General features: G+C 41.1%; 1 protein-coding gene across 5 annotated transcripts in view; it reads right to left on the bottom strand.

The window, feature by feature from the left end:
- igsf9ba (immunoglobulin superfamily, member 9Ba) overlaps positions 1-17,519 on the bottom strand; it is a 78,078-nt gene that overhangs the window by 34,073 nt on the left and 26,486 nt on the right. For all 5 annotated transcript variants that reach the window (XR_012594763.1, XM_074642352.1, XM_074642351.1 and 2 more), the window contains exons 3-5: positions 15,173-15,319; positions 6,748-6,899; positions 555-672 (exon numbers count right to left, since the gene is read on the bottom strand). Coding sequence is in view for 4 of the 5 variants with exons in the window: in XM_074642352.1 (XP_074498453.1) it covers positions 555-672; positions 6,748-6,899; positions 15,173-15,319 (417 nt within the window). In the remaining variant the exon portion in view is untranslated. The remainder of the gene's footprint in view (positions 1-554; positions 673-6,747; positions 6,900-15,172; positions 15,320-17,519) is intronic.

Genomic DNA, 17,519 nt, shown 5'->3' with positions numbered 1-17,519 from the left:
CAGGCATTAAAATAGACTTAACGCTAACTCGACCGTAAAAGCAAGATGCTCAGCTGCTTGTTAAATACACACTGTTAACTCCCTGCTGTATCAGGAGAGAGTACTGGAGGCTGGTATCACAACCATCTATCCGATCTGTGTCTAGCAGAGAGCCTAGTTAATGGACCGGAGACAGACAGTGACGCTCTCACAGACAGATCCCGTCGTACACACATGGCTGTGCACAAGAGCACACACACACACACACTCACACACACACACACAGGCCCCAGACTGAGCTATTGACTGACTGATACAGACTCAGAAGGTATGTTACATACATCAGTACACCAGAGAGCTGCATGGCTTTGCTTTTAAATGCTGCTACAGTAAATGCCTTCAAGTATAAATAATAAAACTACTTTAGTGATGCAAATGCAATACTCGGCCTAAGGTAGAAACATGTTTTTTCATTTCAAAATCTGGTGATCCGTGCAAATACATTTGTCAACAACACTTATTAATAAAGTCTCATGTAGGGCGTTGATATAGTGATTAGTTTATGGATACAATACCTTGAACCAGCAGACGGGTAGTGTGGAGCACCTCTCCCTGGTCACTGAAGGCTCGACATGTGTACGCCCCTCTGTCATCTCTAGTGATGGCAAGGATGGTTAGACTGCCATCATGTACCTGAGGTTAATTACAGGAGAAACAGATAAATGTCCAACCTCTCATAAAACACATTAAAAGCATGTGAAAAACAGCAAGTCTCAGAATGTCAAAGGGAGTGTTGGAGGAAATGTTCAGATTAGAGGTCCGACAATTAGTCGATTCATTCATTCATTAATTCTCACTGTGCAATATCATTTTCCACTTGTGCAATTTTGTTAATAGTCTGTTTATTGTCAATACTCTATATACTGCTCCTATTTTTATACTTCCTTCTATTTAAATGGTTTGTTACACTTTGTTTAGCTCTTTTTTTACTGTGTTAGCTGATGCATCTTGTTTTTTGCACTATCCCCTTTGCTGCTGTACACTGTGAATTTCCCCACTGCGGGACTAATAAAGGAATATCTTATCTTATCTTATCTTAAATTAATCAGCAACAATTTTGGTAATCAAATACTTATTTGTTATTTTCTAAGCAAAAATGTCCAAACTTCACGGATTCCACCTTCTCAAATGTGAATATTTGCTAGTTTTATTGGGCTTCTATGATAGTAAATAGAATACTTTGGAGTTTTTTGGGTTGGACATAATAAGCAGTAGCTCGGGCCGTGGGGACTTTGCTTGGGAACCGGAGGGTTGCCGGTTCAAGTACGGAGTGTGGACTGGTAGCTAGAGAGGTGCCAGACGAGTTTGCCTCCTGGGCAATGCAGAGGTGTCCTTAAGCAAGGCACCGGACCCCCAAAACTGCCACTCGGGTGCTATATAGTAGCTGCCCACTGCTCCTAATACTAGGATGGGTTAAATGCAGATGTTAAATTTCACTGTCTGCAGTGCTGTGTACAATACAATGTGACAATAAAAGTTTATTTAAAGAAGATGTCACCTCGGACTCTGAGAAATTTAATTGAACTCTGATTTAAAACAGTAGATCGTTTTTAACTTATCACATTTTATAGGTCTGCACCTCATGATTATTTTCATTATTGATTAATCAACTGTTATTTCTTCTCGATTAATCAGTTAATTGTTTAGTTGGTCAAATGTCAGAAAATTGTGAAAAATGCTTATCATTTATACAGTGCTGGGCGGTTCAATCTAAAACATCACATTTCATAAACCCATCGTATGTTTTGTATGTAAAATCTTAATTGTAATGGAACAGGAGTAAAGTGGAATACAACAGTACAAGTACCACAAATGTGTACTTCAGTAAATGTAATTAGTTACATTCCACTACCGATCAACGACATAAAACACCTCTACTCTAGAGTAAGTTTGTGGTGAGAGTCTACTCTAAAGAAAATACATCAAACACACACAGAAGTCATGAATGTGTCACGCTTTAATTAACTCCAGGTCTGATTCCTGCATGTTGTAACCTTGGAAACGTCTAACTCCATGTTGCTGCGCGTTCCCGTGTGCAGCCACTGATGAGAAGCAATAAGTGGTGAAGAAACACATTAACCAAACCTAATAGAAAAACCCTCATAAATTATGCAACAGGTTGCGAGAGGCTCTGTCCATTCAAGTCACACACAGCTGTAGTCTGTCCATTCATGCAGCTGAGGGGGAATCTGCTACGCCTGCAGAATTATTCCTATTCATCTGTCTTTCAAATGTTTTATGGCCCAGAGATGCTGCTAGTAGATCAACACGAGCAACATTTAACTTCTGTCAGTCTGTTGGCAAACTGTATCATCATCATCACAAGATAACACTTTGTTCATCACTGCTGTGTAACATACGACACGTGGTGCGTGGCGTGCTGAGAGCTACGAGTGTAAAACCAAACACTGACGTGTTGTGAAGCATCGATTCAAGGCTCGGAAGGCAGTTTGTATTGATTAAAAAAGTTGGAAGAGATTAAGATTAATTAAAATTGTCTATATTTTAATTACATGCTTGCAGTGACGACTTTATTCTGTTCCTCCGCATACCAGTGACCGTTACTGAGCTGCTCTCATTTAAGGCCCATGTTAAGAATCATAAAAATAGATGCCACTCACTGAGATATGTGTGTTTTTTACAATTTCTCCAACAATGTTCGTGACGTGCCATATAGTACTTTGCTTTTGTTTGTATCTATAACTCTTGGGGCCAGGGAACACAAAAAGTACAATAATGATCTTCCCGCATAAAAACTAAACTTCCTGACCCACCAGTGTTGGTTTTTTTTGCAAGTTTTTGGCAAAATACTGCGAATTTCACCCTTGAACTTGAATTTTTGACCCCACCATCTTTCCATATTGCTAATCAGTCCCACACATGGATGTATAAAGAGAACTGGATACAGCATTGGAGAAGGGACCATGTTCATTCCTATGAAAGTTGCTCAGTGGCGCATGAAGCCAAAAAAGTTTGACTTCGGCATCCATTGGTTGGATTTGGCTACAGCATTAGTGCATTTTACAACTTTTAGGACCTAATGATTTAAATAAGGGCTATTCTAGTGTTCACACTGGGAAGTTGATTTACTTAAAAAAAAAAAAATATATATATATATATATATACACATAGTTTATATATAATATCCGCTGATTTTCAGACATTTCTTTCCCAATATAAGTCAATGGGAAAAGTCTTTTTGGGCCCAATGGCATCACGTGACAGACATGGAAGTTGTAGTACCATCGTTTGGCCACTATGACAAATCAAGCTCCCGGGAAGTGCACAGGGCTTTGAAGCAAAGTGGCCAAACGGTGGAATTACATATTTTGTGTCCGTCACGTGATGCCATTGGGCCCAAAAAGACTTTTCCCCCCTTTCATTGGCAAAGAGACGTCTGTAAATCAGGGGATACTTTTTTTAGGTAAATCAACTTCCCAGTATGAGCACTTGAGTAGCCCTTATTTAAATCATTAGGTCCTAAAAGTTGTAAAATACTAATAGCTGAATCCAGAGTTATTTTTGTGCTACCGTTCATGTGAATGAGCCCCAGACCGCGGGCTGGGAGACGCTAGTGCACCTGCTCTATGGGTCCAATGGACGCGAAAGATCTACGGATGATCCGGGTACTTTATTGCTCGGAAGTCAAGGTTTTTTGGCTTCATGCACCGCTGAGCAACTTTCACAGGAATGAATGCTGTATCCAGTTTTCTATATACATCCATGCGTCAAATTGGCTTCAAAGCCTGGCCCTCTTCCTGGCGGCTTGGTCCCACATCGCCTGGAATCCCACAATGCCTTGCAAAGCAATTTGCTCGTGTCTCATAGAAAATGAATGGTGAAGAACTTGACATTGCTCCATGCTCAGTGGGTCTTCACTGTCACAGGTTTCACACAAATTTGACCACTGAAGCGTTTGTACAGTACATGCTCATTTGGCCCAAACATCCAATGCACCACCTGTACATGTACAGACGTTAGCTGTAAGCTAGCCAGCAATGTACACATCAACTGGGTCTTTGATATTTCCTTCCAATCTCTTCTTTTCCCTCTGTAGGTTTGTGAAGCGGTTTGAGCCATGCAAATTATCCGCTCAAGTCACGTCTTCGTGTCAGGTTGCGACGCCCCGGAGAGGTTGCGTGTAACGGCACTTTTCCATTAACTTTGTATGCAATCACACCTCCGTTAAAATCCAGTTATACTTCTTCTTTTTATAATCCTGTGATTTTGTGTTGCACTGAATCTATCAAAATCAAATCATTACACTCAGCAGTGATTGTAGCAGACTCCCACAGACAGTAAACTTAACAGGACCTGATGATATGTAACGGTCATCAGTCCACTCCAGTACTTCCTGTGCCACAGCTGTACTCAATCCAAGGTGAGGGGGAGAAGATTAAAGCATAAGAGGAGGAGGAGGAGATGAGGGGAAATGGGGACAGAGGAAAGACGAAGAAGCAGTAGATAAGGAGAGGCATGAGACGAAGGCAGAATCTCAATTTGTGTCACACTTCACTGACACATCCAGAGAGACTGATACTGGCTTCTGAAACAGCAGGAGGTCGCTGTTGTTTTCCTGCTCGCTTGTCATTTGAGTGCACTTTGGGGAAGACCCTTATAATCCCACCTAGGTTTCCGTCTTTTCCTGCAAAACTGTTTTGTTTAGTATCTTTGTTTTGTGGCTCTTTTTTTTGTCTGTGCAAATAAATAACGTAATAAAGTAAAGTAAAGAGAGGAGGAGGATGAGGATTCCTCCTCTTCTCTAACCCTGTCTGTTACATTCCTGCCTTTCTCCATGACGTCTCCATGGATCTGATCATGTGGGTGAGCAAATTTACCCTCACACACACACACAAACACACACAGTCTTCTCACCACAAGAAAGAGCTTTCTCAAGTCTGAGGTTTTTGCTGGAGCCCCCAAATGGATGAAGACAGCTGATAAACGCTCGGCTTTTTACATTTTCTCAGTACATAACGGCGAAGCCAGTGAAGTATAGCGTCTGGCTCTCACTAGCGATTTTCATTTTTAGTGTAACATTCGTATTAGGACTAATGTAATATTGATGCAGGAGAAGGAGATTAATAATGCATCAGAATGTTGTCTAATCATTTACTGAAGGGATGGTGTTAAAAAGAGGCGGCTGGGGGGAGAGAAAAAGGGAAAAACGAACGAGAAAGGAAGAAGAGGCCCTTAACAGACACTCCTGTCACTTCCTGTATCACACAGGCAGCTGTAAAGAGTTGACAGCAGCAGACTGCAATATCAGTGACATATGAGAATGTGAAGGCATGCAGAAAAAGGAAGGAGGCGTCCACCTTTCAAAAAGTTCCAAAAACAATGAAAAATGCCCTTCAACACTCTTGTTATACATATTCAACAATGTTAAGTCTGCACCTTTACACCTTTTATTTTGCGACGCGTCATCGTCTTCTGAAGCTCGTGGTGTTTCTGAGTCATCTTTAATGAAACGGCGTGTTAAATGTCTTTGATTCCTGTGCGACTGACGCCACGATCCGCCACCTGATGTTTTATTGTTGATGGTTTATGTAGCTTGAGACGCTTCGCTTCTATCAAACCACGCTGAGGCTGTGCCAGAAATATCTTGTCATGACATCAGACCGTCTACTTTGGGGAGTTTATCCACAGGAATAAAAATCACCAGACAACAAAGAGGTTCTCGGAAAATGTGAGACGCGCTGCCGGTCTTAACGTTTGTTTACGTGATTCAAGGCTTAGTTTTACAGAGAAGCAGGGAGGGCCTGACTGCCGCTACGATCATTGACTGTCATCATTAAAGTAACAGTGTGTAATATTTCAGGGATTCTTTTTTGCAGAAATGGAATAAATTATTCATAACTATCTTTTCATTAGTGTATAATCACCTGAAACTAAGAATCGTTGTGTGTTTTTGATAGCTTAGAATGAACCCTTCATATCTACATGGGGAGCAGGTCCTCTTCACGGGGTTCACCACGTTGCTCCGCCATGTTTCTACAGTAACCCAGAACGGACAAACCAAACACTGGCTCTAGAGACAGCCTTTGACGTTTTTACATTACCTGAAGGCCACCATAGTTATCCATAACGTGAGCCGCAGAGTGCAAAACCGTGGTACCGCCAGTCGCCGTCTGACTTCCATTGCTCCTAAAGTAGTGTTATTATGGTAAGGATCGGCTCTGAGCAAGGTGAACGACGTTACCACGGTTTTGCACTTGGTGGCTCACGTTACCGCAGTATTGGAAAGGGAGGAGTGAGGGGAGGGGTACTTAGTTGGTTACAATCTGCAACCACACCACTACATGGCGCCAAATCCTACACACTGGTCCTTTAATCTATCAAAGGTCCACAACTTCTAACTTAACTAAAACATACATAAAATCTGTGTAAAAACTGTAATAAATACTCCAATTGAGAATGTCTCCTTACCTGTTAACCTACTGCATTTTTTTTATTGTTTCTTGACCTGCGACATAACTAAAGTCTCTGCACCACAGCTTCCATAAGTATTAGCATGTATTGAGGTTTCATCACAAAACAATGTGATTTTTTTGAGCACAACAACAGAATAAGCTGATATTAGCGAGTGAGACATAGTCCATAACATACTTCCAGTACAGATGGACACCATCTGTGCACAAGCCCTGCTTCTATATTTGTACACAATCATAAATCAGAATTATGCCATTTATTTATTTTTATTCTTACCGAGTATTTGGCGTTGGTTAAGAGCTCCTCCCCCTCCCTCAGCCAGCTGATCACTGGTTTTGGATTTCCCTGGGCAGAGCAGCTAAGCTGAGTGCTCCCCCCTTCTTTCGCCTCCACATACTGCGGCGGCGTCGCTGTAAATGAAGGTGGGGCTGTGGAGAAAGGGAAAACAGGAATCATTACAACAATAATCATTAAACTGCATGAAAATGTCCTGTCTGGTGTTGTCTTCAGTTTGAGATGATGTTTCTGTTTTCATACGTAGCTTTACATAGACTTTTTGTCACGCTAGCAGTTCTATGGTTGGCAGTGTCCATCGGTCCACCACTTTGATTCAGACTGAAATATCTCAACAACTATTGGATGGATTGCCATAAAACTTTGTACAGACATTTGTGGGCCCCAGGGGATGAATCCCAATGACTTTGGTGATTCCTCAACTTTCCATGTAGTAGCATCATCAGGTGCATGGCCATCAGCCAACAAGTCTTTTGTCAAAATCTGGGGTTATTAAGAAATAAGTCATCCATAGTTGACCTTGTCGTTCCAGTCAAAACATTTTTTTTACAAGAGTGGTATATGAGGAAAATGCTTTTTGGGCCACAGCGGATGTTTTTGTTATAGCACCAGTGGGACAAAGTGGTAGCAAAGTTCACTGGCAGTATGCAGCTCTCTAATCATGATTCTGGCCCACAGATGTTGCTCAGATAGCAGGTGATGCCACAGTTATCTGAAACGGCTAGACACCCGAGTGAACAGGGACCAGTAATGGCGACAGGCATCCCCCTCATGTTGCCATTTATTCTTCAAAATCTAAAGAAACCACTTAGCGGCATCACTGCATTTCCACCTGATGTTCCTGAGCATCACTAACAGCCACGAGGGAGCTCTTCACCACCTACTGCAGGCCAGTAAGCTGCACTTTCCTCCGCCAGCTGCTTTCAGTGTTTCACCATAATATTTTGATTATAAATAGTGGCACAGTGTTTAGTTAAAGAGAAAATAGGCGCTGCTATACAAGTGGGTCACCGCTTGCCGCTGGGAGTGCTGCCATGCTTCAGACTGCACACAAGCACCTGGCATGGAGTAAACAAATCGCCCAATTAGCACGTTTAGACATCTGCCTGTCCATACTGCCCTCTCACTCTCTAACACTCATTACATTAGATGATACAGTAGATTAATGGAGATAAAATGCATGACTGGTTTATGTATCGCTTGCTCATGTAGTTGACGGGTCAACGGCTACATTAAACGGATCGTGATGCATCATTACAGTTATCAACCTGCTTCACTGTGAGTTTGTGCTTTTACCTTAAGATACTGTATTAATTCTCATTGGTAGATCTGACCTATCATAATTCATTAAGAGGACCTATTAAGCTCATTTTCAGGTGCATTCTTGTATTTTGGGTTTCTACGTTCTCAAAAAACGCTTTATTTTTCTCATACCGGCTTTGCTGCAGCGCCTCATCATCATCTCGAAAAGCCCAGTCTGCTCTGATTGGTCAACTGAACCAAACTCTTCGGACTCCACTCCAACTCCGCTCTTATTAGCTTTGTTTGACTGCTTGCCAAACTAGCCGCCAGACAGGTATTATGCTAATGTGTTACTTGGTGACATCACCACATTACGGAAGAAAAGGCGAGACCTCTTCAAGGTATTTTTGCGTCAACGCAAGAGCAGTGTTTCTGTGGGTAACTCCTTTTAGCGTGGACTTTGGGCTTTGTAACTTTGCAGACCTTTTACATGCACGGAAAACTAGACAGCACACTAAAGGAAAGGGAAAAAGTACAAAAGCATAATAGGTCCCCTTTAACCATGATTGTACTTTTTACTACAATTATTTGACAGCTTTAGCTAAAAGTTACTTTTCAGTTTAAGATTTGATATTAAAAAACCTAAGCTTATAGAATACAATGCACTGCACAAAGATTAAACAAGAGGTTCTCAAACTTTTTGGCTCGTGACCACTTCTATAAAATCAGTGTCTAGTTGGGACTCCTTGTCACGTTTCAGATGTCTATGAGTTTTTAGCAAGAAGAGATTTCCCCTTTAAACCTCTCAGATGGTTTCATTTAAATAACTGTTTAAGGCCCTGTGATGATCGCATGATTTAAAGGGCGGGTCCATCTGTCGCCGTCACTTCCCCCCCCCCCCCCCCCCCCCCCCATTTTTTCCAAATGGAAACTAGCTAATCAATAAGGTTATGAAGAATGTGAACGCTAGCCCTAGCTGAGTCAAAGTTAAACAAATTTGGGAATAACTGAAAGGTTAGTTTGGATTTTTTGAAGAGGGGTTGTATGTATACTACTTCGTTCTGCGACGTAAAATTAATGTTTTTGTGAATAGAGTCTGGTGGCTTTGAAGAGAGCGATATAACGGTTTCAGTTCCCCGTCGGAGAGGGCTGTCTGACAGCGAGTTAAAGCTGCTGTGGACGGGAACAGCAGAAACATTTTAGCCACTTACTAGCTTACTGTAATAGCCAGTTAGTGTGTGTAATACGCTGACTATATAGATTATAGTTTACACTTAATAGTTTACTTTCTCCTGATTTAGTTTGTTGACCTTATGCACATTACATATACATCACATTATCAGATACATCAGGAAACAGATAAATGATGGCACATAGCATTTGTTTCATACATCATACTCATAGTTTATTTAGTATTGTTGGCAGTAGATTAGTTTCTATTTGTAGCGCGCACATTTGGTGCAACACTTTAGTTTGTCTTCAGATAAGCTTGCCTTACTCTAAGTCATTCTAGTTTCTATTTCTTTGAGTTACCACTGCTGAGAGCCCAGAACTTTGTTGCATATTTTGTCATTTTTGGGTAAATGAAACTTTTGAAAATCCACCTGTGCCTCTAGCTCGGTCCCTCGCAGGCCTAACGAGGTTCACAAATAAAGCAAAGATTAGAGAAAGGCCTATAAATAAATCCAAGTTGGTGTAGCAAAGCGCATTAGCCCTCTCCCATTAATCGCCGCACGACCCCTCAGATTTATCTTGTGACCCTGAGGTTGGGAATTTAACTACCAAACTGTATATAAAGTAGTTAAAACTAGCTCCAGCTCGACCAGCTACAACAGTAAAATGCATCAGCATTACGAATGTAAAATATAATAATACATCAAATACACAGGCTGAGGAATTGGTACTTTTAATACTTAAAGTAAATGACATTTACTTACATTGTGATATTGGTACTTTTACTTAACTAAAGCATCTGGCTGCTTCTTATTAATCTTAATCCTAATTCAGAATTTCCTCAAGGGATTAAGCATCAATTGACGGTAAATAGGCGGCGCACATGGCGGTGACAACAGCAGGTACATTGGTCAACCTGGGAGTTGTTTCACGCCATCAGGTACAGCTCGTCACAGAGGAAGTGTCACCGTGGCTGAGGAACCGGGGAGTTGCTCTACAAAAATAGTATCAGATTCACGCCCTACTTACTGCAGCTTTTCATCCATTATACTGTATACATTAAAAGATGCTTGAAGAACCCACTGCTCTTTTTTGTAGACCACACAGCACACCAGCAGGCGGCCCGGATGCTACAGTAAGTTAGACGCAGGGTTTCGGCCCATTCTTTGAAGGCTATACAGAACATTCGCAAGTTATTTGCTCACTAACTGGAGAGTGCGTCTGCATCGTTTTATTCCCCCGCTTGGTCTTCCTTTTCATGTCTCTGCTCCTAAGAGAATACGGCTACATAGAGTACACACTTTTCATTGATTTCACATCATAAGCCTCAAACGCATAACGTGTGTTTCAGTGTAAACTGTTACTGAGAGAAGAAAGAGGCCCTCAAGGAGACCTTCTTCCCTCTTCTAATGTCAGCAAGGTACTCCACAGAATCTGGATTATAATGGTTTGTAATTAAGAGAAGAAAAAGACTCACTTCCCCCTGCCACACTCACATCCTACCTTTGTCTTATGGTGGGATCAGACTACACAATATTATTGTGTTTTGAGATGGTCACTGTGTCACATTAGGCAATCATAGAGCCATATACGTATATACAAAATATAAATGTATTTATTTAAGGGCTGTCAATCAATTAAAGTATTTAATCACGATAGTTAATCGCGATTAATTACAAATGAATCACACATTTTTTGTCTGTTCAAAATGTACCTTAAAGGGAGATTTTTCAAGTATTTAATACTCATATCAACATGGGAGTGGGCAAATATGCTGCTTTATGCAAATGTATGTATATATTTATTATTGTAAGTCAATTAACACAAAACAATGACAAATATTGTCCAGAAACCCTCACAGGTTTCAGCTGGTTTGCAACACCAGCTGTCAGTGTGTCAGTGTGTTGTCTTGACTGTGACTTGCCCCAAACTGCATGTGATTATCATAAAGTGGGCATGTCTGTAAAGGGGAGACTCGTGGGTACCCATAGAACCCATTTTCATTCACATACCTTGAGGCCAGAGGTCAAGATTTGAAAATGGCCATGCCAAGTTTGGAGCACTATTTAGTATGACATGGTTGGATTACTTAGGCTCCAGTTCCATATGATACCAGTATCTTCACTCTAACTTTAAAACTGAGCCAATTACAAACTAAAAATCGCAAGTTACGTTAATGTGTTAAAGAAATTAGTGGTGTTAAAACCAATTTGTGTTGGCATGTTATTATTCCGTTAACTTTGACAGCCCTAATTTATTCATTTGTTTATTTATTTCGATTTATATCACTTAACACTGGCTGACTATTGTCCATTTGTCAAACACATGGGTCCCTATTGGGCTGACATTAAGGCCCATGTGAGCAATAAGGAGACGAATGAGAAGGAAAAAAATGTCCACTTATTATTTAAATCTGCATCTTTGGGTTCCTCGTGGGCCTGAGGATGATTGTTCACATGGGCTCCATTCGTAGCCACAGTGGGCCCATTAGTGACTGACAAGGGCAGACACACATGGGGGATATATGGAGCTGGTGGACAAATGAGCTGGTATTTGGGTCAACCAAATGGGACCTAAATGCCAGCCCATCACTAACCCAGTGACACAGTGGCAGGGTCTGTGTTTTTTTTATTTTACAGTGTAGATGGTTAACTTAAAATAAAAAAAAAGGCTGGTGCGCTGGTGTATTTTCCATCCCTGAAAAGCTTGCTGATGCTTGAAAGAGAAGGGAAGGACAAGGGGAGACAAGACTAGAGAGAGGAGAGGAGGATTGCAGAGACAGAGAGAGAGAGTGGCCTTAGTGTCTTTTTCGGGCACAAGGCCTTGCCATCTGACACCTGCCACTGAGTGGGCACGAATTCCCTGTCCGCTTGGCAGGAAGTTAAGGCCAGCAAGCAGGAACTCAAAGGAGGAGAGTATGCAAATACCAGCAGCCAAAGGAAATGGGTGCCCTTAGTGTCTGTGCGGAGGCCAGACGAAAATGGCACCTGCTTCCCTCACAGACACCCATTTAGAGGACAACAGTAACATAAAGTCTTCATATGAATTCCCCTTTTGGATGTCTGGAACAACTGCTGCTTTTGGTGTTTCCATCAATTCAATATATGAGTCAGAGAAAAACGAAATATTTGTAACAGTTAAACACCCCAAGTATATTATGCACGTGTGTGTAGTGCATCTCTACAGCTATGAGGTCATGTAAAATGCCATCACTTAATATGCCAAACATAATATGACATTCAGGGATATTATTAGTGCTGCTACAACCCGAGGAGCTCAGTCTCTGTTGAAAGGCCTGACAGGAGTGGAGAGCAGCAGTAGAAGCAGGGAGGGAGCAGTTGAAGTTAAGAGCGAATACTGATGAGGAAAGCTACAGAGATGCAGTATACCTACACAACAAGACATTGACACACACACACACACACATGCATGCACGCCCACAGATGTTCCCAAACTCCAAAACATCACGAGAGTGTGCAGGTGACGGCGGAGTGCGACGCATTCACTCTTCAACTACAACTTCAACTGGCAGACAGAGATCTCATTTAGCCGCATACAAACACGCACAATGAGACGCTCTCATGTCAATGTTGATGTAATGCGCTCCACACACAGAACACGGCGCAGAGAAGTTACGTATTTGCAGCGCGTGTGCGCCGCAATAACACACAAACACGCACAAAAGAAAACATTATGTTCTGCATTGATAATAACCATTTATACACATCAGCATTTTTCATTCCACAGTGATTATGCCGCGCGACGGACTTTATAAATGGTTCTTTACACAGTATTTCGCATAGCAGCGCATTGCAATCATTATTCAAATACGGGAATTGCATCCGCTGTAAAACATATGCATGATCAAATCGAATATGCATGAGTTTCACACGGTGCCAAAAATATACATGTGAATGAGTTTGACAGTTTGCTCGCAAAGTCTCTCTCTCTAACAACACGGAGGATTACAGCTCTCTGAAGTTGGAGACCTGTGAAGCTTTAACACGAGAAAATCACCACTTTTGAACTGTTCTGTTTAGGAAATATCTTCCCACTCATATTAACCAGCTGCAGAAAAGGAAACTAAGATATGCTACAAAATGAGACATACTACATAATTTGCTACATCATGCAGTTACTCAGTTACAGCTAAACATATGAAGCAGCTTAATATAATATCTGTCTAAAATGCATTCCTCACATGAAACAGATATAGGGCTTAAAAAAAAATAAAACACACGTTTTCTCTGTAGTCTCTGTAGTCTCTGCAACAATGTGAAGACACGCTTCACATAGGATTCTCTAAACCACTGGGGCATTCCTGGGAAATGCAAAGGTGCAGATTTTTTTTCCGCCTGGTCATCAGTTTGATAGCTCTCAGACTATCACAGACGATCCCTGCCGGAACCGCCTTAAACAGGCCGCAATCAATTCTCTTCTAACCAGCCTCTCATCCCTTTTTTTTTTTTTTTTTTTACACCATGCAGGGCCTTTTGAAAAAGAGCTGCAGGAATGATCTTAAACTGTGTCTGACGGTCACTCGTTCAAATGTGACTGACATAGAAAGCCTTAAACCGTCACCAGGAGATAAGTGGAACAGCGAGTCAAACCAAGTGTGACTGAAAGGCTTTCTTGTAGGGCTGCAATTAATGATTAGTTTCTTCTTTTTCTTTTACCCGAAAAATAAAAATAATAAAGTAGAACACCTAAGAGCATTAGGGCACGTGTCCCTATAGTAAAAGTCCAGCAAGAACAAGATTTCAATGTCCAGCACAGGGGAGTATAATTTAAAATATTTGTAAATTTAAACATTTAAAGCAAAGGAGACTAAAATAATTAACTAAATTCATATTTTTTTAATATATAAAATGTCAGGATATAAATACCATAATTTCCATAATGAATGAGAACTGTTAAAAACAGACTTTATGTACGGTACAGACATCTATTATTATACCTGATGCAAACAATGTCAAAAAATACAAAAACTGTAATTCAATAAAACAGCATAAAACTAAATATTACTACCAACTCCACACGGAAAAGAACCTTAAATTAATATAAAATCTGTAAAACATTTACTGTAGGTATCTACTGAATATAATGCAGATTATTGACGTAGTGGCTGAATCATTATAATAATTCTATGCTTATCATCAGGTGCGTTGATAGACTACTATTACCTGTGCTTGTACTTTTGACCTTGACAGGATCAAGGCCAAAATGCCCTCTAAAATAGTAGTTTTTTACACATGGAGCTTAAAGGGATAGTTGGGATTATTTGAAGTGGGGTGGTATGAGGAACTGATCTATAGTGAGTGTATTATCTACCTACCTAGATGGCGGTCGGCACGCCCCCAGTTTGGAGAAACAGACAAGATACCGCACCGAAGCAAAGCAATGTCTTGCTGCCGACGGGGCCGGCAGCAAGACATTTTAGTGTAAACTATATTTAAAATATTTTCACTGCTTTAGCTTGCCGTCAAACAACCGTGTCCAACGTGGAACTGAAGCGGTTATATCCATCTATGCTCTCTTAAAAGCCACCAGACTCCATTGAGAAAAACAGGAATTTTCACACAATAGCACAAACAAACTAACCGATGGAGGCAGCGGTAGATCAGCAACTCCCATGTTTTGCAAGGTAAAATTACTGTTTTTGTAGAAGGAGTTTGGTGGCTTTGAAGAGAGCATAGATAACTGCTTCAGTTCCCTGTCGGTAAGAGCTGTCAGGGTAATGCTGTGAAGATGATTACCAGCCCCGTTCACAGCAGTACATTGCTTTGCTTCTGTGGTAACTTGTGTCTGCTTCTCCAAACTGGGGGCGTGCCAACCGCCATCTACTGTAGATAATACACTGACTATAGATAAGTACCGCATACAACCCCACTTCATGGGGTATGACGCAGGTTTTCTATTTTTTCCCTTCTCACTGACATAAACATACAAAGTTCCCAGGCCAGAGAGCAGGCACCGTGTGCAGGTGACTCACCATTGACTGTGAGGTGCACCCAGCTGCCGTTGTGGAAGGTGTCGTACTGTTGCTCCAGCATCAGGACCCTGCACTCGTACCAGCCCTGGTCCTCGGAGCGCACTGGGTCAATCTGTAAGGAGGCCTTCCCGTGCAGAGAGGCTCTACCTGGAGACAGACGGGGATGAAAAAACACCTGCATTTGTATTTTTCTGCTTTTCAAAACACCTGCATGCTCTTTTCAAGCGATAGTCGGCTTCTCCATTTAAACTCCCACCTAGTATCTTTGCTGGTCACCACAGAGATCCATCATAGCAGCCGGGGGTTAAGTGCATTTGCATCAAAAGTAGACTACAAGTCATGGTGTAAAATAATGCTATTGTTTGTCTTTTAAAGAGATTAAAAAGACAAATTAAATATATCCTGCCACTGAGTACTGTTTAGGGTTAAGTGTAACATATGAATCTCTGCTTCTCCCATTTTCCTTTGCTCTGCAAAGGCTCCATAAACTTTGAACTAGTAATTGAAATAAGCATATTTTGATGTGAATGTGACAAACAAACTCGTTCTTACTCCTATTCAGGGAGTTCAGCGGTCTGGAGCCTTTCCAAGCACTGGATGGAAGGCAGGAAAACACCCTGGACAGGTTTCCAGTCTCTCACAGAGTTAACAGAGACAGACAGTCCCTAACACTTACTGTACCTTCATACATACGAGGCCATTTAGAGCCTTCAATCAGCCCTCCCAGACTGTTGGAGGAAACACAAAACGGGTGTAAAGAGCACGCAGACTCTGGATACCACCAAAACTCAAAGGATTAAAGAATTTGTTTGTAGATTTAAAAAGATTTAGACATTTTTGGGAATACGCTTATTTGCGTTTTTGCCAAGAGTTTGAAGAGAAAATCGCTACCACTCTCATGTCTGCAGTAATATGAAGCTACAGGAGATGGTTAGCTTAGCATAAAGACTGGAAACAGGGGGAAACAGCTGGCCTGTACGGAGGCCCTAAACGGACATGATTCAAAAGCAATTTTCAATGCTGTTATCTCGAGATCACAAGTTAATAAGTTGTTATCACAAAAAACAAAAGTTTGTTTTGTTTTATAATGCTTGGTGAAGTTAGCAGAAGGATCCAGGTTTGACTACATCCGGTTTTCAAAATAAGGTGTTATAAGGGTACATACAAAATGCATACAAATACATATAAGATTAAATAGATTATATTCACAAGAAGTATCAAATATTTGACCTGTGTCCGTTATAAATGAAAAAGAAAATACCAGAAAATTGTGACAGAAATGTTTCAATCCTTTGATTTTTGGTTGCTGGAAAAGAAATTAAATGAATAATTCCTGACAATGACTGATACATTTGAGTTGAAGATATCTCGGACACAAAATCCTTCCGCTAACTTCACCAAGTCCTCCACTGTCAGCCACGGATGTACAAATACATGCCTTCGGCTCGATCTGGGCCGTTTGAATGCATTTACAGTCAGCTGATTTGACCAAAACATTATAAGTAATAAGAGAAAACAACCTTTTGTTTTCTCAGGATAACTAATTATCTCGTTATCTTGAGACAACAAAGCTAATTTTCCCGAGTTAAGGACATAATTAACATGAGGTCTTGAGATAACGGTATTAGATCAAATGTTTGAATCATGTCCGTTTAGGGTTTCCGGAGTCCGGCTCTGTCTGAAGGATCTCATTCGTTTGTTTAATCTGTACTAAAAATGTCAAGTTTTGGTTTTCCAGGGGGTTATCTGCAGGACTAGTTCTTGATCGAGCATACTGCCTTTCTGTAATGGGAAAAGACATATTTATTAGCGAGCAGGCTAGCCGTATCCCCCTGCTTCCAGCCTTTATACTAAGCTAACGTAAAGTTAACCACATGGCTGAAGCTTCATATCTATAACGGACAGACATGAGAGTCATATTGATCTTCTCATCTAACTCTCGGCAAGAGAGCGAATAAGCATATTCCTCAAAATGTTTGAACTTTAACCGATTAAATTTCATAATATTTAACCATAAATGCGACTTGAAAAAAAACCCCAGCTACCTTCCAGTACTGGGATTTATATGCATGAAACTACCTAGGAGCCATACCTTCAGCTGAATTAAATAAAGTATTTGGTGTCACTGTGGGAAAGGACCAGCCTTCCACCTCAAAGAAATCATCTATTTCTCATAAAACTTCTCCATCCCCGCCGCTTTTTTTCTTCAAGGCTGGGGATAAATTGGAATTCTAAAAGGAGGAAATCACAAGGGATGAGAGAAGTTCAGGAAACCAGGCATGGTGAAATCTTCAGCTGCTAAGCTGTCTGTCTTCAAGCCTGCAGCCCGCTGCTCACATGGCTGCCT

This window comes from Sebastes fasciatus, chromosome 7, assembly GCF_043250625.1.
Source record: "Sebastes fasciatus isolate fSebFas1 chromosome 7, fSebFas1.pri, whole genome shotgun sequence".
Lineage (NCBI taxonomy): Eukaryota > Metazoa > Chordata > Actinopteri > Perciformes > Sebastidae > Sebastes > Sebastes fasciatus.
The sequence above is the reverse complement of the archived record's forward strand: the minus strand, read 5'-3'. Positions and strand labels throughout refer to the sequence as shown.